The 21,859-nt window shown below is 49.2% G+C and overlaps 1 protein-coding gene across 2 annotated transcripts; it reads left to right on the top strand.

The window, feature by feature from the left end:
• Nucleotides 1–14,389: 14,389 nt before the first annotated feature.
• CYP1A2 (cytochrome P450 family 1 subfamily A member 2) lies at nucleotides 14,390–21,447 on the top strand. 2 transcript variants are annotated; one of them, XM_019441455.2, is made up of 7 exons: nucleotides 14,390–14,503; nucleotides 15,586–16,413; nucleotides 16,960–17,080; nucleotides 17,557–17,646; nucleotides 17,826–17,949; nucleotides 18,867–18,953; nucleotides 19,679–21,447. In XM_019441455.2, the coding sequence occupies exons 2-7, from the start codon at nucleotides 15,595–15,597 to the stop codon at nucleotides 19,974–19,976; spliced, it is 1,539 nt and encodes a 512-aa protein (XP_019297000.2). In that variant the 5' UTR covers nucleotides 14,390–14,503; nucleotides 15,586–15,594; the 3' UTR covers nucleotides 19,977–21,447. The 2 variants fall into 2 exon arrangements, with proteins under 2 accessions (XP_019297000.2, XP_019296999.2); XM_019441454.2 differs by having other exon boundaries at nucleotides 14,398–14,503; nucleotides 15,583–16,413.
• Nucleotides 21,448–21,859: the final 412 nt, after the last annotated feature.

Below are 21,859 nucleotides of genomic sequence, written 5' to 3'. Positions count from 1 at the left end.
GGTCACGCGGCCCATCCCTGCCCCACCTGGCCGGGGGCACGATGCCCGGGAGTTGCGTGAGAAGGGCTCGGAGACCTGCGCAACCACCCAACAGCCCAATTCCCAAGCTCGGGTACCGGCAAAGTCACGCGAAGGGGGCGGGGAGTCGAGGGCGGGGCTCTTAAAGAGCCAGTCCCTAGCGAGCTTGGAGGTGAGGGTGGAGCGGGAGTAGCCGCGAAGCCTCGGGTGCACGACCGGATTGGGGGGCGGGTGCGGTGCAAAGGGCCCAGGTTTGCGTGCGGAGCTGGGCTTTTGCCTCCAAGCAGGCGCCTGCGTGTGTCCGTATTCGTGGCCCACGCCTGGGGACAGACACGCAGACCCAACGCCTGGCTGGCTGCCTCGAACGCTGTCCTCGCCCTTGCCAAGCCTCCCTCCATAGAATGTGCAGGGAGAAAAAGTTGTATTTGCGTGTCTAGCTCAACCTGTCCCAAACTAATCACGTCACCCGCCCTCCCCATCGTGCTCCCAAACCCAGCAAATGGCACCGACATCCCCTGGCCCAACCAAAACCAGAGCCTCCTCCCCTCTGAGGTTCCCTCACCTTGCGCTCTACTCACGCACGCATTGGACAAATATTTACCAGACCCCTACTATGTGGCAGGCGCCGTTTTGGATGCTGGCGACTGATATAAAAGTGAACAGAACTGACACCGCTCCTGCTCACACGGAACTTATGTTGGTGGCCCCCGGAGTGGGGTGGGGTCGGTAATGCACAGAGAATGTCAGAGGGTGAAAAGTAAAAGAAGGGGTAGGAATCACGTTGGGGAAAATTGCCATTCAAAATAGGGTGGTCAGGGGCGCCTGGCTGGCTCAGTTGGTGGAGCATGCGACATTTGATCTCGGGGGTTGAGAGTTCAAGCCCCATGTTTGGCGTGGAACCTACTTTAAGAAAAATAGGGTGATCAGAGAAGGCCTCACTGAGAGAATGACACTGAGCAGAGGCAGGTGTGTGGAATCAAGACTCAAGACGCACCGATATCTGGAAGCAGAGTGCACGGGGCTGAGGAAACAGCAAGTTCAAAGGACCCTAACGGTGGTCTTTGGGAGGGAGCAGTACCAGGGGCACTAGAAACGTCTCCTCCATGTGAGATGGACACATTGTGGGGTCTGAGACAAGGAAGATCACTCTGGCTACTGTACTGAGAATAAACTACGCGGAGGACACACTTCTCCACCTTAACATCTGTCCAGCCCTGCTGTGTGTCTTTGGCCAGGACCCCAGCATTGCTCCCTATTGTTAAAATGGCCTCCAAACCTGGTTCCCACTTGCCTGTGGCTCCCTCCGATTCCTTCTCTAGCCTGTTGGATCCAGAATGGTCTTTCCAAAAATGGAAAATCTCATTGTCACAACCATGCCCCTTCAGTAGCCCCCATCTGAACAAACCCCAGAATCTTTAGCAGAACCTACCTGGCCTGCACCTTGACTTCTAATCTCCCCTATTTGAAATCTCAGCTAAAACATCACTTTCTTTGGGAAGCCCCTACCCCACCCCAAATCCTCCCCACAGCTAGTTTGGGGTCTCCTGATCTGGTCTTCCAACACTCCGCTCCCCCCGCCCCGTGGTGATTCTCAGAACACTTGACCCCTGCTAGGACCCCAACCCAACTCGTCATTCCTGCCTCCATGCCCTAACACAAGACAAACACCAACCTGGGAGAAACAGATTGCTAAGTCAAGGCCTTGCAAGATATTAATAATTGGTAAAGGAGTTAGATCCACTGGGTGATATTTTTTTTTAATTTTTTTCCAACGTTTATTTATTTTTGAGAGACAGAGAGAGACAAAGCATGAGGAGGGGAGGGGCAGAGAGAGGGGGAGACACAGAATCCGAAGCAGGCTCCAGGCTCTGATCTGTCAGCACACAGCCCGATGCAGGGCTGGAACCCACAAACCATGAGATCATGACCTGAGCCAAAGTCAGACACTTAACTGACTGAGCCACCCAGACGCCCCTACCTGGGTGATATTGAGCCCTAATGCTATAATAGTGGAATTTAAGCAAAAGGACAGGCGGGAGACAAGGGAGGTATGGGCTTCCATTCTGCCTAGCATCCTTCCATTCATTCCACCTTTGTACCGCTGGCTCAGCCTGAGGAGCTTCATGGCACCCAGTAAAGGTCTGTCCTTTAATCTCAGTTGGAGCTGGAGCAACAGAGAGTGGAAAGAACCCATATGGAAACTGTGACAAGGGAGCAAAGAGCAAGGCACCCCCAGATCCCTATCCTGCTCTGCAACCCAGTCTCTCCCTTTGGCTTCCCAGAATCCCCACCAATGCCCTAGCTCTAGAAAATCATGGGAGCCTGCTCATCACGGATGGAGACTGTCTGCTGGGGCTCCTGACCAGGGAGCCAGCAAACTCCTCTTGGTAGAAGATGCTTTGCTCACATTCTCTAAGGGGCTCTTGACCCCAGAGAAATTCATTAGCTAATTAAGCCAATTTCTTTCCCACTTCTCAGGCACTTTGAGCTGGAGAGACTGACACCAGAACGAAGGCCCAAGGACATGTGGTAAATCAGAGTCCAGAACTCTGGCCTCTTCCTTCCTGGCCAGGGCTCTACCCACCATGATTTATTATCCCAGATTACCAGCAAAGCCTCAGGGGTCCAAAGGTGGACAGGCTCAGCCCCTGGATCAGGGGCCCCCATTTCCCCATACTCCTGGACAAGAGTCTGGAGCACTGGGGTGACAGGAGGCATTGCACTTCTCATCAGCAAGCCCTGTCTCAGTGAATAGCCCACAAGACAAAGGGGCCTCCAAATCACCAGGCAGAGAAAGAGGGAGGCAAGGCAGGTGGCTAGAGAGCCTTGGCATGGAGCTGAACAGCCCATCCTGGGTCAAAGTTTACATGCCTTTGCGTGAGAAGATCTTTGGCTAGGATTCCCTAGCAATCGATTGGTCTGATACCAGGAACATGGGGGCAGGGGGGGCAGTGAGGAGGGGGAAAGGGCTCTTGGCTGAGGGTCTTGGTCCAGCCAAGAGTGTTTGGTCAGCACTGATGAAGGCAGTGTAGTAGGGGGATGGGACAGCAAGACTCACAAGAAACCCCTACCCCATGGTGGAGACGGGGTTGATGCCCCAAACATAGCCTGTGCGGAATCTGGAAGTGCTCCGGGAGCTGAGAAAAAGTTGAGACCCTGGGGTGGGGGGCAGGTAAGGGGACTCTGCTGGAGGGTAGAGTAAGAAGAGTAGAGGAGGGGTATTCCTGGCCTGCGGAGGGGACATAGCACCAACGAGGCACTGTAGCGGGAGGTTGGGGTGAGGCTGTGGAACAAGAGTAGGGTGTGAGTGGATGTGGAGCACCGAGACTTGCCTCCCAGTGTGTCTTCGCCCTCGACCACACTGAGCTCTGAACCCTAAGCACCTTCACCTCTCCTACCTGTGCCCCGACAGCCAGACAGACTTGGTTTGCAGGATCCAGGGCTCAGATGGGGCAGTGCCCCCTGGCTCCCTGGCCCTTGGCTACTCTAGTTTGGGTGACAACACTTTCCCACAAAACCTACTGAACTGGTATGACTATTAAAAGTGCCCTCTCTCACTCTCCTCTCACTCTCCTCTCAGAGACTTATGGCTTGGACCATAAGTCATATGATTACCCCAGTGTTAGTGGATATCTGAGGGGTTTTGTGTGCCCAGCATCCATTCTCTCTTCTTCTGGAAGTACCACTTTGATTGTCCTTTGAGGACTACCTCACTTCTATTCTTAGCCAGTAGGTTTGGCCATCTGTCTGGCACATGACTGAGGCCAGTGAGAGCGTTACAGATGTTTTTATGAAATTGCTGGAAAAGAGAAGTTCTCTTTCTGCCAGGGGTGGCCAAGCTAGTGGGAAAATAAGTCTGGGGCTACCAGTGGCCATGTTTAAAGGAGGCCTACTTTAGAATGACGTCCATTCAGGGGAAAGCAAAGCTGAGAGATGAGGAGAGATGGCCCAGGTCAGGCATCCTACCATATGCTCCCTTCACTTCTGTCCAGGGCCAGCATCTGGGCAAGGCCACACTGCTGGCCACAGGGCCGCGATCACCAGAAGTCCTCACTTGCTTTCAGTTTCAAAGCCTCCTGGCTCCTCTCAACAGGGCCACAACCAGGCCCCCCCAATAATCAGCAGAAAGCAGGCTCTGTGGGGGCCCTCCGCAGAGATAGACCTCTGCAGGATCAGGACAAGAGATCTCCATGTTTTGATAGATGGGGAAAGGCTGGGAAGGTACAGACCCTGTGACACTGCACAGAGAAGGCTGGGGGTGGGGGAAGGTGCCCAGGGGTTCCGGGCTAACTCTGGAGGGCAGTGGAGATGAAGGCAGCCCTTCTTTTCGCCTTTTTCTCTTCTTCCTCCAATGGCATCTGATATGATTAATTTAGATCCATATTACATAGCAGAGCTTGACTAATTCTACTCAGCTTGGCAGTTGCCTTTACTGCTAGGGGATGTTTGCCAAGCCAGTGCATTGTGAAAACAGCCTTGCAGGGAAATGTTTGACTAGCTAAAGGGCATGTTCAGCACACTCAGGGAAATGCTCTGATCTCCCGTTAGAGATGCCCTTTGAATAAACACAGAGGTTTGCTGAGAGCTAACGTTCTTGTCCTCTTATCAAAGCAAGGCCTCTGCTTTGTCAGCCAGATGTTCCTGGATGACCTCCCACTGTCTCTGCCAAGGAGGAGGTCTCATTCAGACCTATGGGGCACAGCCCGGCTGCACCGCTAGCCAGAGACAGGCCACTCAACCAACTTAGCAACCCTTTCCCAACTGCCCCGCCTCTTGTAGGCGCCCAGTAGCCACTCTTCCCACCTTGAGTTTTCCTCCTTTCTCACACCGCCCCCAGCCCGTTTTGTGCAAGTACCCTTCCTCTTCCTTTCCAGAGCTATGTGCCTCTGGAGGAGGCTGACCCTAGCCCCCCAGCCGCGGGTACTGTGTCCTGGCTGCTTTGAACCACTCATTATGGCTCCAGTTGCCTTGCTGGTGATTGGATTAAACACAGATCTGTACTATGATTCTGGCTAATGAGATCTGGAGAAATCTGGTAAATCCTAGGACTCCATCTGGTGAAGGAAAACTGGTTAATGATAACAACGCATCTTCAATAAAACCTTCAGAAAGAAAGGAAAATGTTTTGTGGACCATTTGTGTTGTCTCGTGTATGAAACAAGGTCCAGTAGAGGTGGCTGTCAAGCTGTGGCCTACTGTAGCAACTTTGCTAGGTTGTGTGAGAAAAAATACCCCAGCCTCACTCTCTTGCCATCCTCCCATCTCAGGCCAGCGCCTCCCATTGACTGAACCCAACAAGGAGCCAGAGGATGGTGGTGGGAGGAGGGCACTGATATAGTCTGCAGTGGTTAACCTCTCCGTGCACAGAGCAAGGGGGTGGGGGTGGGTCTGGAGGACAAAGAGGAGTTTCAGTGAGTCTGCGATGATCTCATTCCTCTGTTTGCCTGCTTGTTGTCAGTCTCCTCTGTGAAGGCAGGGGGCCTGTCTTCTTCACTGCTGTACGTTTTCTCCCAGAACAGGAGCCGGCAGCATGATCTATGCTCAATAAATATGGCCGAACATCCGCTAATGACAGGCACTGTACTAAAAACTGAGTTGTCTGGTCTAGAAAGGAAGAATGAAACCAAGCAATGTGACACCGGGGTATTAGTGCCATGGAGAGTTTGGCCCAAAAGAGGAGGATCCGAACCAGAGTAAGGGGTCAGGCTGGCCCAGAGGAGGTGGGGCTGGAGCTAAGGTTTGGAGAATTTGCTCTACTGGAGAGATGAGAATCCTTTGTCATTAATGCATCACAATATCGTAATGTAAGTAAGCATTTCTAACCTGGAAGCAATGCTTTTCCTGGAGGGTGTTTGTTGGATGGGGAAGAAGTGGTTGGAAGAGGATAGGGTGTTCCAGGCAGAGGGAAGAGCATGTGTGAAAGCACAGAGGCAGGCAACAAGAAGGATAAATGGTACCTCTGACTGGTGGGAAAGACGCCTAAGAAGGAGGGGACGGTGGGAAGTGAGGAGAGGAGTGAACAGAAAATGGCTCACATGCTGAACTGAGTTTCAAACTGAGTTTGAAATTTGTTTCAAATGTCTTAAGAAATTACTAAAGGCTTTGGGGGCACCTGGCCGGCTCAGTCTGTGGAACATGCCGCTCTGGATCTCCGGGTCATGAGTTTGAGCCCCATGTTGGGTGGAGAGATTACTAAAGAAAAAATTGAATAGGGATATAACACGTTCAGACCTGCAATTCAACAAGTTCACTTGGGTGGTGGTATGGAGCTCAGACTGGAGGGATGAGTCGAGGAGGGAGCCAAGAAGGGTGCTGGCCAATACAGCAACCCTGAGCCACATGCGGCTACTTCCATTTAGAATTAAATGGAATTTAAAAAATAAATTAAATTAAATTAAATTAAATTAAATTAAATGGAATTTAAAAATAAATTAATTTAATTTAAGGGAATTAAAAAATCAATTAAATTAAATTAAATTAAATGGAATTAAAATTCAGTATGTTAGGGGTGCCTGGGTGGCTTAGTCAGTGGAGCGTCGGACTCTTGATTTTGGTTCAGGTCATGATCTCACTGTTTGTGAGACTGAGCCTCTCATCAGACTCTACAGTAACAGCACTGACAGTGCAGAGCCTGTTTGGGATTCTCCCTCTCTCTCTCTGCCCCTCCCCTGCTTGCGTTCTCTCTCTCTCTCTCTCTCTCTCTCTCTCTCTCTCTCTCTCTCTCTCAAAAATAAATAAATAAACACTTAATAAAAAAATAAAATTCAGTATCTCAGTTGCACTAACCACATTTCAAGTGCTTGATAGCCGCATGTGGCTCGTGGCTACCCTATCGGATAGCACAGACGCAGAACATTCTACCACCACAGAAAGTTCTGTTGGACAGCACTGGCTTAGAGGCAGTGAGATCAAGTAGGAGATTCCCGCAAAAGCGAGGGCAGGAAGTGGTGTGGACAGCCTTCTGCAGACAGTGCCACAGTAACAGAGAGAAGGAGCAAGGCTTAAGAGGTATTTAGGCAGTAGGATCTTGAGAATCCAGCCGGTGGTGAAGGATTCCTGAGTTTCTGGCTGGGCTGATGATCCAGAGGGAAGGTGTGTGGGCAGGGAGGTGACATGATTCATGTGGGCATGATAAGGGTGCTGTGGGAGGGGGCTCCTGGGTGGACCCATGCAGCAGGTGATTGGATGTCCAGAACTGAAGCTCCAAATCCATATCTCATAGATCGTGAAACTCCCTCCCTAGATTTCATTATCCACCTGTGTCCAGCAAGGTCTCCTTCTCTGCCAGATCTGGGCACAGAGATGAATGGGACTCAGCCCCTGCCTTCAAGGGGCCCACAGTCTCTGCTGGAGTTTAGGTGAGATGACGGGCCAGCCAAAAACTACAGCTCCTTGTGGCCAGAGCTGTGGCAGAAGTGAGAATGGGATGATGAGAGGCACAGAGAAGGACTCACCCCACAAGGAGCAGAAAAGGGGCTGCCAATTGCTGAGTCCTGACCACCAACCAGGCTGATGACTGTGCACTGAACAAATTTGTTGAGTGATGGAGGAGTGCCCTTCACCCTTCCCCTCACCTTAACCTTAGCCACACTCTGCACTTTCCTGGAATCCTTTCGTCAGGATAGGACTGCTGTGAAGCTAAAACAGAGACGGCCAACATTAAGTATGCAGCACAGAGCCTGGGCCATAGTAGGTGCTCAGCAAATTTTAAATGTCAGGATTATTACTTGAAATTTCCATAGAACTGATGCAGGAAATGCCCAAAGCAGAGTGTTCACAAAGCTCTCATGCAGGTTAGCACTCTTACTTGTGAACACTAATGGATTCAACAAATCTTGCTCTGAATACATGTTGTGTGCCAGTTTTGGTGCTGGAAACTAGAGGTAAGGAGAAAAGCAGAGGCTACCTCGACCCTTAAGCTCACAGTCCAAAGGGGAGACAGCATGAAGGGAGCTGTCAAGGAGAGCAGTGTGAGGCCTGGGGGAACTCAGAGGAGCAGTGTGGTGACAGCTCAGCAGGGTATAGAATGATGAGCAGGAACTGGCCAGAGAACACAGGGTAGCCGTGAGTTTCGAGCAAAGGGATCAACATATGGAGAAAGACAATGGAGGTGGGCTGGGGGTATGCTGGGGGCTCATGGCAGCAAACAGAGCCATAGAGGTGAGCAACAGCTGCCTCTGAAGCCTTTGGGTGCTAAGCAAAGGAGTCTGGTTTTTATCCTGAAATCTGAGAAACATCAAGGGATTTTAAAAAGGGAAGTAGTCAATACGCTCTCCAGAATGGACAAAATGAAAAATGTGAACAGTAGTCCATGGTGGTGTGTGCATGAGAAGCATGCACCCTCACACACAGCTGGTGGACGTACCTATTGGTTCAAGTACTTTGGAAAATTGTTTGGTAGAATCCACTAGCACGGAACCTATGTCTAGCCTATGATGTAGCATGTCCTCTTATGGCTTTATACGTAGCAGAAATACATACAGAAATATGTGTAAGAACGCTCTCAACATTCAGGCTCATCATAGTCTGAGATGGAAAACAACCCAAACATCAATCAGCAGTTGAATGGATAAATAAATTGCGTGTTCATGTTATAATGGAACAGCATACAGCAAGGGGAACGAACTACAGCCACATCCAACTTGTGAATAAATCTCATAAATGGATGGAAAGGGACGAAGGTAGATACAAAGGAGTACGCACTGACTGCTCAGTTAGACACTTAAAAGTGGTTGGAATGAGTTTTATGATTTTTTATTTTATATTTTACCATAATAGAAAAAGTAAAAACAAATTCATAGAACCATACAATTCATAGAGCAGAGGTCACTCTAATGTAAACAATGGACTTTAGTTAATACTGATGTATCAGTATTCATTCACCAGTTGTAACAAATCATGCTAATGGGAGGTGTTGATCATAGGGGAAAGGGGGAGTGGAGGTAGGGGGGTATATGGCAGTTTTCTCTACTTTCCACTCAATTTTTCTATAAAGTTAGACTATTATAAAAAATAAAATCTACTGGGGGCTCAGTCAGTTAAGAGTCAGACTCTTGATTTCAGCTCAAGTCACGATCCCAAGGTTGGGGGATGGAGCCCCACATTGGGCTCCATACTGAATGTGGATCCTGCTTGGGATTCTCTCTCTCTCTCTGTCTCTCTCTCTCTCTCACTCTCTCTCTCTCTCTCTCTCTCTCTGTCTGTCTCTCTCTTTCTCTCTCTCCTCTGCCCCTCTCCCTTTCTCTAAAGAAAATCTATTAACTAAAAATATTACAGGACAGGGGCACCTGGGTGGCTCGATCAGTTAAACATCCGACTCAGGTCATGATCTCGAGGTTCATGCATGCTGACAGCTCAGAACCTAGAGCCTGGTTCAGATTCTGTGTCTCCCTCTCTCTCTGCCCCTCTCCCACTCACATTCTGTCTCTGTCTCAAAAATAAAATAAACATTTAAAAACATTTTTTAAATATTCCATGACAAAAAAAAAGAAGAGTAGACACAGCATAATTTCATTTATATAAAGAACAAACACAGGGGCACCTGGGTGGCTCAGTTGGTTAAGTGTCCAACTTCAGCTCAGGTCATGATCTCACAGTTTGTGGGTTCAAGCCCCGTGTCAGGTTCTGTGCTGACAGCTCAGAGCCTGGAGCCTATTTCAGATTCTGTGTCTCCTTCTCCCTCTGCCCCTCCCCCAGTCGTGCTCTGTCTCTGTCTCAAAAATAAACATTAAAAAATTTTTTTAAAAAAGAACAAACACAGACAAGACTAACCTGCAGTCTTAGAAGTTGGGGTGATGGCTTCCCTCAGGGTAGGAGCACAAGGGGGTTTCTAGGGTGCTGGTAACGTTCTGTTTCTTGATTTGAGGGCTGGTTACATGGCTTTGTTAAATCCGTAAAAATTCATCAAGCTGTACACAATATCTACACTTTTCAGTGTGGATCTTATAATTAATTAAAAGTTTTAAGATTTTTATTAAAAATAAGATAGCCTGTTGCATAGAAGTTCAAATATTTTATGTAGATACTCCATCCTCAAGGTTGGTGGTGGGGAGCAGAACTCTCCACTCTGGAGGTGTGGGCTGCTCACAGGGACTTCTTTCCAAAGAGCACAGTACAGAAGTGGGGTGGGGGGGGAGGAGTGACTCACCATGGAAAAACTTGACAAGCTCCACTTCAACCGGCTGATCAAAGTCAACATCAACCATCCTGAGCCAAGCTGACAACATGTAGCCTTGACATGATGTGACAAAGATGACACTTTTCTTCTGTGGTCTTCTACAAATAACCCATAGTCCCAGCATCAAACAGATTCCAACACTGGGCCTCCTGTGGAATAACAGACCAGTACTCCTGAGAACTGTCAAGGCCATCAAAAAAGATACTCTGAGAAACGTCACAACCTAGGGGAGCTTAACGATGACTCAGTGTAATATGGGGTCTTCCTTGATGGGATAGTGGAACAGAAGGAGACATCAGGCAAAAACTAAGGAGATCTGAATAAAGTATGACTTTTTAATTAAAGAATTAGAGTGAGAGAGATGGAGAGGGAAATAAAGGTAGAGGGGGTGAGGAAGGAAAGGAAGGAAGGAAGGAAGGAAGGAAGGAGGGAAGGAAGAAGGAAGGACAGGAGGGAGGGAGGAGAGACACCCACAGAAAGAAAGAGAGAAATATTTAATTTTCTGTAAAACTTAGCCTAACCTCAAACTTTAATCTTTCTTTTTAGTGTTTATTTATTTTTGAGAGAAAGCATGGGGGAGGAGCAGAGAGAGGGGGAGACTAGAGGATCCGAAGAGGGCTCTGCGCTGACAGCAGAGAGCCCAATGCGGGACTCGAACTCACGATCCTTGATATCAGGACCTGAGCCAAAGTCAGACACTCAACCGACTGAGCCATCCAGGTGCCCCAAACCTCGATCTTTTTATTGCGCAAGCTGAACCCAGTAGAGATACAGACAGAAAACCGCTTTCCTTTCTCTCAGCCGTGGATCTTCAAACCCTCTCTGCAGTTGTATCAGACTTCTTGACCTTGGCCCAGCTTGACCACACAGCTTTCCCCAGTTCAATCTAAATCAAAATTTGCTACGGGGCGCCTGGGTGGCTCAGTCAGTTAAGCGTCCGATTTCAGCCTGGGTCATGATCTCACAGTTCGTGGGTTTGGGCCCCGCATTGGACTCAGAGCCTGGAGCCTGCTTCGGATTCTGTGTCTCCCTCTCTCTGCCTCTCCCCTGCTCATGCTGTCTATCTCTCTCAAGGAATGAATAAACATTAAAAAAAAATTTTAAATCAAAATTTGCTTCTCACGTCCAATTTAGGGTGTGTTCCCAGCCTCTTGGGGACCTGGCCAGACCCCATGAGAAGGAGAGAATGTTGCTCTGTTTCTATACTCCTTCCTTCCCCTGCCCTGCTCTTTACTGGCCTCTCCACCAGGGAGGGCAAAGAGGGAAGGTGCTGGAAGAGAAGCCAATCTCTTTGTATTTGCTGGGTGCTATTTATCTTCTCTCTTGGCTAAAGACGCCCTTATGTGTAGCAGATACTCCACTGCCAGCTTTGCATCGGGTGCCTTAGAGTCCCAACTGTCCTCCATATCATAGAGTCCCTAAGTAGCGCATGGACTCTCTGGCTGACCTCTTGCCCGCCCCCAGCTCACTCTCACAGGGTACATTTGCAGCCTGTGGCTGCTGAGGTCCCCTCCCTTCTGCAGTGAGGTCCCATGATGCAGCTTATGTCTAATCCCTTCAGGATGTCTACCCAGCCCTCAGGAGACTCATATCCTGGTACTGCATCCCACTCTGGCCATGCAGACTGCCCTCTGCTTCCCCCACCATCACAGCTGCTCCCCCAAATCCAGGGACACATTTCCAGCAGGTGTATAACATGTTGGTCTGGAGGACAGTCTTCTGAAGGTTTGGGTCTCAGCTCTAATACACTCCTCTGGAACCTAGAGCAAATTACACAACTTGTCTGTGCCTCTCTTACTCCATTGTAATACGAGAACAGTATTAATTTCAATTCCATGGGATGACTGAGAATGTTTTTTGTTCATATGTGAAAAGCTCTTAGAACAACTGAGTCCATAACTATCAAGCTCTATAAAGTATGTGGTAAATATGCAAATGGCACAGTCCTCCTCACCACTGTCCAACCCACCTGGACTCTTGGCCCGAGAAGGAGACGCCATTCTCCCCTCCTTTTTTTTTTAAAGTTTATTTATTTTGAGGTGGGGAGGAGCAGAGAGAGAATCCCAAGCAGGCTCTGAACCATCAGCACAGAGTCGGACACGGGGGCTCGAAACCACAAACAGTGAGATCACCACCTGAGCCGAAATCGAGAGTCAAACACTCAACCCACTGAGCCACCCAGGGACCCCAACAGGTATCCAACTTTCAAACCTTGGGTCTTCTGGACCCTCCTCACTTAGCGCTCTGAGATGGAGAGTTCCTCCTGCCTTCCCCAGGGAGGGAGAGCGAATCACGATGGAAATCCTCACCAAGCAACAGCCCTCTTGCTACCTTAAAGCTCCTTGATAGTCAGTGAACACCCACATACCTTCCCCTAGGACCTTGGATAGCTAACATTTGCCATATCTACTGTCTCTCCTCTCTATATGCATACACCCAGAGACATACATTTTTTCCCATTTTCTTTTTAATGTTTATTTCTTTATTTTGAGAGAGATACTGCATAAACAGGGGAGGGGCAGAGAGACGATCCCAAGCAGACTCCTTGATGTGAACACAGAGCTCAAGGTGGGGTTCAGTCCCACAAACCGTGTGAGATCATGACCTAAGCCAAAATCAAGAGTTGGAAGCTTAACCGACTGAGCCACCCAGAGGCGCCTTAGACATTTTTTAACAGAATTATTTAAAAGTTGAAAAAATCAGGAGCGCCTGGGTGGTTCAGTTGGTTAAGTGTCCAACTTGACCTTAGGTCATGGTCTCACGGTTTGTGAGTTTGAGCGCCACATGGGGCTCTGTGCTGACAGCTAGAAGCCTGGAGCCTGCTTCGGATTCTGTGTCTCCTTCTCTCTCTGCCCCTCCCCGACTTGTGCTCTCTCTCTATCGAAAATAAATAAATGTAAAAAAAAATGTTTTTAAGTTGCAAAAATCATGACACGTCACCCCCAAACACCATAACATTAATCTCCTAAGAAAATTTCCTACAATACCCTCCCACATAACCACGATGCTACATTCACATCTAAGAAAATTAACATTAATTCCTTAATATCTTCTAATCTCCAATCTATGTTCATGTGCCTCCGGTTGTCCCAAAAATGTCTTCTGTAGCTTTAAAAAATTTTTTTCTTGGGGCGCCTGGGTAGCTCAGACGGTTGAGTGTCTGACTCTTGATTTCTGCTTGGGTCATGATCCCAGGGTCATGGGATCGAGCCCCCCATCAGGCTTTGCACTGGGCGTGGAGCCGGAACGTGGAGCCTGTTTGGATTCTCTCTCTCTTTCCCTCTGCCCCTCTTCCCAACTCACACACTCTCTGTAAAATTAAAAAAAAAAATTTTCCTTTAAATCCAGGGTCCAGTGAAATTTTACATATTGCATTTTTTTTTGTTTTTTAAAAAAATATTTATTTACTTTTGAGAAAGCACAAGAGGGGGAGGGGCAGAGAGAGGGGGACAGAGGATCCAAAGCAGGTTTTACACTGACAGGCTGACAACAGTGAGCCCAATGTGGGGTTCAAACTCATGAACCGCAAGATCATGACCTGAACTGAAGTTGGACACTCAACCAACTGAGCCGCCCGGATGCCCCTACATATTGTATTTGGTTGCTTTGTCTCTTCAGGTTCTTCACTCTAGAAAAGGACCTTTTTTTTAAATGACGTTGACTGTTTTGAAGCCAGTTGCCATGAGGAACCGCCCACAGCATGGATATTCTTCATTTGATTTTAAATTTCTTATCATCTCTTACCAGGAGGGAGGAGGGCAAAGGGGTCACCTTTCAGAATGCAGGGTCCTAAATGTTTTTCAGATTAAAGATTTGGGCTGAAACTCGGAGTTGGCCGGAACACGCCCATTTCTTACGGGGTTTTGCAGCTTGTTGGAAGGGTGCTACAGATCACCATTCCTGAGAGGAGCAGATCAGCCTGGACCAAGTGCCCAGGCAGGGTGCCTCCTCATGGGTGCAGTGGGAGAGGAGACTGAAACAGCCCAGGGGTCTTTTGCTCCTAGACCCTGACCTGCCCTTGAGAGAAAAAAACATTTTGACCCTGGAGCCTGAAAAGAGCTGGACATTCCTCCCCAGGGACATGACAAGACCTGCCTTGGGCCCTGGGTAGCAGGTGCAGCTGAGGGATCCTTGCCCAAGGTCAAGGGCTGACCCTTCTGATTTCATTTGATGACATTGATATCAGGTGACCAGGATGGCCAGGCCAATCTGACAGAGGGTGATGTCTATAAAAGGCCCTTCACCCAGAGACAGAAGCTCCATGCCAGACTCCATAATCCTGCTGATCTCAAGCACCTGCCTCTACAGGTACCTTTCTTGGGCGCATTTCCCAGTCCCCGGGAAATATCTTGGGAATGAATGGAGAGGAATAGACCCTGAGTTAGGTGTAGGAGGCCTGAGTTCTGGTCCACCCTGACCAGTTCCAGACCTCAGTTTCTACTTATTTATTTATTTATCTTTAGAGAGAGAGAGTGGGGGAGAGTTACAGAGGAAGAGAGAGAGAGAGAGAGAGAGAGAGAGAGAGAGAATCCAAAGCAGACTTCATTCTCAGTGTGGAGTCCAACACGGGGCTCAATCCCACGACCCTGGGATCATGACCTGAGCTGAAATCAAGAGTTGGAAGCTTAACCACCTGAGCCACCCAAAAGCCCCTCTCCATTTTTATTTTTAAATTTTCTTTCTGTCTCCATTTTTAAATTAGCAACTTGGACTGGGCCATCTCTGATTAGAATGGAGAGATGGGGAGGGGTCCCCACCTGGCACGAGGGCAGCCCTGGCTGTGGCTTGGTTGCAGCCCAATCTCAGTCTCCAAGACTGTGAGAGGGTGGGGACTCAACCTCAGAGGAGGGACTCTCCTTGATCTGGTAAAGAATGCCCCAGGGGAGGAAGCATCACCAGTCATTTGCATGAGCCCTGGGACCCTGGCCCCCTCAGTGTTTGTTGCTGGGTGGGAGCTGTTCCCCTTTCCCTGGGTAGGAGGAGGTATTGGCAGGAAGTCAGCATCGGCAGGGACCCTTTGGCATAATGTCCAGCATAACCTTGAACTGGGGGTTGGCAAGGGTGCTTCCCTGTTTTGAAGTCGTCCATTGCCTCCACTCCAGCCTCAGAATTGGAAATTGAGGTGATGGGCAGATGGGAGCATCAGGGGTAAGAGTTCAGACACTTAGGTTGGGAATTTTGAGTCTCCTTTCCAGGCCTCAGATTCGGTGATGCTCTAAGAGTGAGCTCTTGGGACATGGGACCTACGGTGGATACACTTAAGTCTTTCTGGCATCTAGCTAGGAGCCAAGTACCAATCATGTGCCAGTGTTTATTGACTGAGTGAGTGAATGAACGAGTGAATGGCTCCATCTTGATGCTCAACCTGGCTCCTCCTTCTTCCCCAGTAGTTGATACAGATGGCAATATCCCCAACGGCCACAGAGCTTCTCCTGGCCTCCTTTGTCTTCTGCCTGGTGTTCTGGGTGGTCAGGGCCTGGCAGCCTCGGGTTCCCAAAGGCCTGAAGAGTCCACCAGGGCCCTGGGGCTGGCCTCTGCTCGGGCACGTGCTGACCTTGGGGAAGAACCCACATCTGGTGCTGGCAAGGCTGAGCCAGCGTTACGGGGACGTGCTGCAAATCCGCATCGGCTCCACACCCGTGCTGGTGCTCAGCGGCCTGGACACCATCCGGCAGGCCCTGGTGCGTCAGGGTGATGATTTCAAGGGGCGGCCCGATCTCTACAGCTTCAGGCTGGTCACTGATGGCCACAGCATGGCCTTCAGCCCAGACTCTGGACCGGTGTGGGCCGCCCGCAGGCGCCTGGCCCAGAGCGCTCTCAACACCTTCTCCATTGCCTCAGACCCGGCTTCCGCATCCTCCTGCTACCTGGAAGACCATGTGAGCAAGGAGGCCGAGGCCCTCATCAGCAGGTTGCAGGAACAGATGGCAGAGGTCGGGAGCTTCGATCCCCATAGCCAAGTGGTGCTGTCAGTGGCCAATGTCATTGGTGCCATGTGCTTTGGGCAGCACTTTCCTCAGGACAGTGAGGAAAAGCTCAGCCTCATACACAGCAGCAATACATTCGTGGAGAATGCGTCCTCTGGGAACCCTGTGGACTTCTTCCCCATCTTTCAATATATCCCCACCCCTGGCCTGCAGAGATTCAAGGCCTTCAACCAGAAGTTGGTACAGTTCCTGCAGAAAATTATCCAGGAGCACTACCAGGACTTTGACGAGGTGAGCCCAGGGTTTTGGAGTGGCAGGGCCTGGGTGCCATCCCTCTCACTCAGCTTCAAGGTACACACGCAGCTGATATGCTGCTGCCAAGGCCTGGGAAGGCTCTGGAACACCCTGGACTAGCTGTGGGACCTGGAAACAATCCCTTTCCCTCTCTGGCCTCAGTTTCCTCATCCCTCCTGCCTCTCTTTCAGGGTGGCTTGAAGCCCCAGAGATATTTGGCTGTGAATGGGCCCCTGGCAGAGTCCTGCAATGTGGGGGGTTGTTGTCTTAAGAAGGCTTTTGTTCTGCAGGAATCTGAATGCTGACAGAGGCTAATCCCCAGCTCAGGTGGCACTTTGCTTCCCAGTACTCACCCCAGCCTCCTCCTTGGAAACTGGACCCTTGGGGTTATTGGGAGGAAGGGTCCCCAGGGCTGCCACCAGCTCCCACTGTAAGCCCAGCTTACTGCCTAGAGGCCAGGGGGAGGTGCCATGTGGAATGGGGCAAGGTTCAGTGGTTGGCCCTGGAAGTGCCAGGGTTGTCCCTAAGCTTGTGTCCTCACAGAACAACATCCAGGACATCACAGGCGCCCTGTTGAAGCACTGTAAGAAGGGCTCCAGAGCTAATGGTGGCTGCATCCCTCACGAGAAGATTGTCAGCCTTATCAACGACATTTTTGGGGCCGGTAAGAGTCAGACCCTTGCTCCTCCATCCATCACTGCCTGCTGTCCACCCACAGACTTGTTCAGCCCCTGAGTCCATCAGATAACTTGCCAACCACATACCAGATGGGTGCAGGACACACAGACACCTGGCCCATGTTCAGGGTCTGAGTCCAGGCCATGCCAACAACTGTCAGTGGAAATTCAACCAAACCCCTCTCTGCCTCTGGGCCTCAGTTTCCCTACCTGAATAATAAAGGGTTCTCTAGCCTGGAAGTCTGGGTCCCTGTAATTCCAGAAACGAATTCTAAAACCAGTGACCAAATTTGCGGTGAGAAGATCTGTCTCTGCCCTCAGAAAACTCATGGAGTGGGTGGAGAAGGTAGGGGGGAAGAAGGCAGAGAAAGCAATGCTTTGTACATTCATGCTGGGTGTTTGGGGAATGCCGGTTTCTTGTTCTTGGCTTTCTTACTTCCTTACCTTGCACCATGCTGCCCAGGATTTGACACTGTCACAACAGCCATCTCCTGGAGCCTTATGTACCTTGTGACAAATCCTGAGAAACAGAGAAAGATCCAGGAGGAGCTGGGTACGTGGCAGAGATGCATTGGCTGAGAGAAGCCTTGGGATCCCCAGGTGATTTGTTCGATCTACACGTGGCCGTTATGGGCCTAACAGGGGATGTAATAGGGGACATAATAGGGGACGCAGATGCTATGGAGCAATCAGGACGGCCCTAAGCCCTGTTTGGTCTTCCATGTTCTACAGACACAGTGGTTGGCAGGGCACGGCGGCCCCGGTTGTCTGACAGACTCCAGCTGCCCTACCTGGAGGCCTCCATCTTGGAGGTCTTCCGACACTCCTCCTTCGTCCCCTTCACTGTCCCCCACAGGTAAGATCTGTTTATGCTGCCCTGCCACCTTTGAAGTCCTCACCATGTCTCTTCTTCCCATCTTCTCAGCCCTGGCCCTGGCTCAGATCTCGGCATCTCATTTCTGGCCATGTCACCAAGTTCCTCACAGACCCTCAGCCTCTAGTCTGTCCCCCAGCCAGTCCAAGCCTGATCAAACTACCCCACTTTCAGGAGAAAGTCACATTCTTGACCTCAGCTCTCACTCACCTCTGCTCACATTCCCTCCCTGCAAGTACTCTCAGCCCAGCCAGGCTGGCCTCACTGTACCTCACCAGCACGATGAAGCCAACCTCCAATCCTGCTGATGCTGGATCTTCTGGCGGGAATGCCATCTACCCTCTTCTCTGGCTACCAGAATCCTGTGCTTGCCCAAGGTCCATCCTGACACAAACTTCCCCTTCGCTAGCAGGCTTTCTTGACTCAACTGGCTGGCACAGATTCATTCTCTGATATCTTGCAGAACTTTCAGCCGTTTGTCTTTGATAATGTCCTGGGATTTTTCACAATGTCAAGAGAGTTAGTGAACATTTACTTCTACCCATATATTGGTCTAGTCATTCCTGGAGCAAGAGGTCTGACTCCTCAGCCAAGCTGGGAACTCCCTCAGGGCTGGCCCAGACTGCCTTCTTCTTGGCTCCAGAGGATGGCCAAGTGCACAGCCAGATGCACAAAAAAGTTTAGTAAACACTCGCTCGGCTGAAGGTGAAAAACAGGCACTGAGGAAGGGGAAGGATAACTTCACCGCTTCACTGCACCTGACATTCCTTCCCAGTGTGGGGTATGGAGGCTGTGGCGAGCAAGCTATTGGGCTGGGGCGGAAGTAGGAGAGAATAGTTCCCAAAGACATGCCCCAGTTTTCCTGCCCTGAGCCTGACTGCTCCCTCTTCCTTCCTCAGCACAACAAGGGACACGACACTGAATGGCTTCTACATCCCAGAGAAACACCTTGTCTTCATAAACCAGTGGCAGGTCAATCATGACCAGTGAGTATACATCTCCCACTAAAAAATACGTGAGGCTCAGCAGTCAGGAAGGCTGTCTGTCCCCCTGGGAACTGGTTATATAATAGAGGAATGGGGCCTTGATTGCTATACATAGTCTGTTCTAAGTAACAGACTTTAGGTCCATGTTTCTCAAACTATAGTGCACATAGGAAATGACCAGCAGGTTGGTTAGATTAGGGTGCCTCATCCCCCAAGATTCCACTTTGGTAGGTAAAATGGAGTACCTCAGGTGATTCTGATGGCAATGGCCTGGTGACCTCTCTTTAGAAAATCCCACTCTAGCCTGTAGGTAGAGGGACCATATAATTTACCATCTAAACGGGGGCGCTCCTGAGTGTGAAAAGGGATACTGCCAACAATTCCTCCAAAGCAATAAGCATAAACCAGGATGTACTGTTGATTCCCCTTATATATTGAGTAGGATGGAGATAACATTTTCCTTCTTTTAATTTCTTGTAATTGAAGCATTATTTCTTTAAAATAACAAACTAATATTAAAAAGCACCATTTGCAAGGCCAATCATTTTAGAGAGAGATTTGTAAAAGAAATAAGCATCAAAATACGGTTTGGCCGCTTTCTCCACTCTCTTTTCATTACTCTCGACCTATTCTAACACTTGTACCATCAACAGAAGTCTCCCCCAGGTCTTTCCTCCCAGGGTCTCCCCCACCCAGAAATCCCATCTCCTCTGTTCCTCTTGCAGAAAGGTGTGGGGAGATCCATTTGAGTTCCGGCCAGAGCGATTCCTCACTGCTGATGGCACTGCCATCAACAAGATCTTAAGCGAGAAGGTGATGATCTTTGGCCTGGGCAAGCGCCGGTGTATAGGGGAGGTCCTGGCCAAGTGGAAGGTCTTCCTCTTCCTAGCCATCTTGCTGCAGCAGCTGGAGTTCAGCGTGCCAGCGGGTGTGAAAGTAGACCTAACTCCCATCTATGGACTGACCATGAAGCACGTCCGCTGTGAGCACGTCCAGGCCCGGCCACGTTTCTCCATCAAGTGAAGACACCAGCATGCCAAGGCAGAGGGAGGGGTGAGGATCACCCATGGGTCCCCAGCCCTTGTTTTTTGCCTTTTTCTTAAATGAAAGCTTTATTGAGGTATAATATACATACCATACAATTCACTTTCTTAAAAGTAGACAATCCAATGGCTTTTAGTATATTCACAGATCTCAGGGGGTTCCTGGATCTAGTTTCAACACGGGGGGGGTCCCCACACATACAACACCAAGCAATTCTTGGACACCAACAGGGTGTCCAAGAATTCAACTCAATTCTAACACTGTCTACCCAGAGATAGCATTACACTTCACAGGTTAAGGGCTCAATCCTACAGAACTGCCCCCCACCCCCCACTCCTGACTTTAGTTGCCAGTCACAAGCCCCAAGCTGCTACTTGTGCTTCTGACCAACCAGCTTCAGACTGGGGGTTCCAATGACCTCCCCCTCCTTAGGTTCTTTAATTTGCTAGAGTGGCCCACAGAACTCAGGGAGACACTTACTTATGTTTACCAGTTTATTAAAAGATATGATGAAAGATAGGAATCAGCAGCCAAAGAGATATACAGGGCAAGGTCTGGGGAAGGGGTATAGAACTTCCATGCCCTCTCCAGGCACATCATTCTCCCCAATCTCTGGGTGTTCACCAACATGGAAGCTTTTGATCCCAGTCCTTTTGGGATTTTATGGAAGTTTCATTGCATACTCAGGACTGACTAAGTCCTTGACCACTGTCTCATTGAACCATCAGCCCCTTTCCCCTCCCCAGAGATCAGGGAGTGAGACTGATCCAACACTCTAATCACATGGTTGGACCTCCTGGAAACCATCTCCCAAAGTTACCTTCATTAATGCAACAAAAGATGGAGTGCCTGGGTAGCTCAGTCGGCTCAGGTCACGATCCCAGGGTTGAGCCCACACTGAGCATGGAGCCTGCTTAAGATTCTCCCTCTCTCTCTCTCTCTCTCTGCCCCTCTCCCCTACTCACTCACTCTCTCTATAATACATATATACTTTTTATATATATTAAATATATATTAATATATATTATATATTATATATAATAATATATATATATACATTTAATATATACATATATATAAACAAAAGACACCTTCATCACTCTCAACACTTAGGAACTTCCAAGGGTTTGAGAAGCTGTGAGCCAGGATCTGTGGACAAAGACCAAATATATATGAGAAATATGTTTGGCCATTCATATGACCAACATCTATTTCTCATAAACCACAAATTGCAACAGAGTTGTACTACCATACCATAATCAATTTTAGAAACTTCTCATTGACTGGAAAAGAAAGCTCATACCCACTGGCAGTCACTCCCCATTTTCCCCAACCCTCCTCCGAGTCCCACCAGTTCTAGGCAACTACTAATCTACTTTCTATCTCTATAGATTTTCCTACTTTGCACATTTCATATAAATGCAATTATACAACAAGAGGTCTTTTGTGACTTTTGTGACAAGTGGTCTTTTGTGACTGGCTTCTTCACTTTACTATACATTACTAGTGTAATGTTTTCAAGGTTCATCCATGTTATAGCATGTATCAGTATCAAATGTCTTGAGTACTATGAGTAGGCCCAGGTTTGTTTCCTCCGTCATTGAGGGTACATTGTTCACTGCTCTCTTTTCTCCTTTCCTGTTTGACCCAAGTCTTTGAACACTTGAAGGGAATATGAAGGAAGGGACCCAGGTTTGTGGACCAAACACAGATGGCTGAATGGGGGGAACTTCATGTCCCATCCTCAAAACATCTGACTTCTCACAAGACTTTCATTTGTTCATCTACAGCTAGGGGAGGACAAGTTCCCCAGAAGTCCTCAGGTTATCTGCAAGAGCCCAGGTCTCATCAAAGGGAATTAT

Source organism: Panthera pardus, unplaced genomic scaffold (assembly GCF_024362965.1).
Source record: "Panthera pardus isolate Hobbes unplaced genomic scaffold, ASM2436296v1 HiC_scaffold_24, whole genome shotgun sequence".
Lineage (NCBI taxonomy): Eukaryota > Metazoa > Chordata > Mammalia > Carnivora > Felidae > Panthera > Panthera pardus.
The sequence above is the reverse complement of the archived record's forward strand: the minus strand, read 5'-3'. Positions and strand labels throughout refer to the sequence as shown.

Bases quoted from the DNA above. Each gene is read 5' to 3' on its own strand.
- CYP1A2 (XM_019441455.2), top strand. From the start codon at position 15,595: ATGGCAATATCCCCAACGGCCACAGAGCTTCTCCTGGCCTCCTTTGTC. The intron at 16,414-16,959 runs GTGAGCCCAGGG...GTGTCCTCACAG, and splicing joins ACTACCAGGACTTTGACGAG to AACAACATCCAGGACATCAC. The intron at 17,081-17,556 runs GTAAGAGTCAGA...CATGCTGCCCAG, and splicing joins CAACGACATTTTTGGGGCCG to GATTTGACACTGTCACAACA.